This window comes from Stegastes partitus, unplaced genomic scaffold (assembly GCF_000690725.1).
Source record: "Stegastes partitus isolate 25-593 unplaced genomic scaffold, Stegastes_partitus-1.0.2 Scaffold1744, whole genome shotgun sequence".
NCBI classification, from domain to species: domain Eukaryota; kingdom Metazoa; phylum Chordata; class Actinopteri; family Pomacentridae; genus Stegastes; species Stegastes partitus.
Window position 1 is genome coordinate 48,243 of NW_007579475.1, and position 1,028 is coordinate 49,270.

The 1,028-nt window shown below is 43.6% G+C and overlaps 1 protein-coding gene across 1 annotated transcript in view; it reads left to right on the forward strand.

Moving 5' to 3' along the window:
• The window catches only part of chm (CHM Rab escort protein), a 17,240-nt gene that overhangs the window by 11,878 nt on the left and 4,334 nt on the right, over positions 1-1,028 (forward strand). Inside the window, exon 11 of the mRNA XM_008301994.1 lies at positions 535-657. Within this exon, the coding sequence (XP_008300216.1) occupies positions 535-657 (123 nt within the window). The remainder of the gene's footprint in view (positions 1-534; positions 658-1,028) is intronic.

The following is a 1,028-nucleotide window of genomic DNA, read 5'->3' on the forward strand; positions in this document are numbered from 1 at the left end:
GCTGGTCAGGTTTAGCTGTGTTAGTACTGGTTAACTAGTTCTGTTCACAGAATTAACTGATTCATCAGTGAAACACGGTGAAGAGACAATAAAGTCAAACAAGGATCCATCAGTGACAGAAAATCCTCAAATTCACCTGTTGGTCTGATAAAACACACAAAGACACACACTGACAGACACACACACACTGACACACACAAAGACACACACACACACACTGACAGACACACACACACACAGACAGACACTAATTAGTTTCGGGTTAAATATTGAAATATTGAATTAAGTTTGGTCAGAGAATCATGATGTTTCATAGATCTTCTGCTCTGTGTGTGTGTTAGCGTTAGCGTTAGCCTGCGGTGTTCAGTAATAGGATGAATTTAATCTGTGTGTTTTTTGCGTGACAGACTTTTGTTGAAGCTCAGGTGGAACTTCTGTGTGTTTCTCTTCTGGAGGAAACTGATCTAGTGAAGGAACACCTCCGTTCCTCTGTGGGCTGAAGCTTCTGGAGATGCTGCTGAACTTTACCCTTAGCTCCTCCTCTGCCTGTGTCTCTGCAGGTCTCCATGGTAACCGTCCCTCCAATAGCAGCAGGCCGTCCGGCGGTCCGGATGGTGGAGCTGAGCCCGTCCACCATGACCTGCATCCCAGGAACATGTGAGTCCGTCTGGCAGCCGGTGTTTAACGAAGCATTTATAAAATAAAAGAGAATAAAATAGAATAAAAGGCAACATAATATAATTTAATCTATTTTATCTTTGTGTGTGTTTAATGTGTGAAGTTTCTAAAAGCTGCAGCGTCCTTGAAGAGAAACTGATGAAGTCACTGAAACTCTGATTAATGACCAGCAGCACACACACACACACACACACACACACACACACACAGTGTGTTCCGCCTGTCAGATCTTCATCTTCATCTTCTTCTCTTGTTTGGTCCTGATGCTGCGCTGTGATTGGTTACTGAGTCAGTCGACCTGAACACCTTTAAAACCAAAACACCATCCATCTACACACACACACACACAC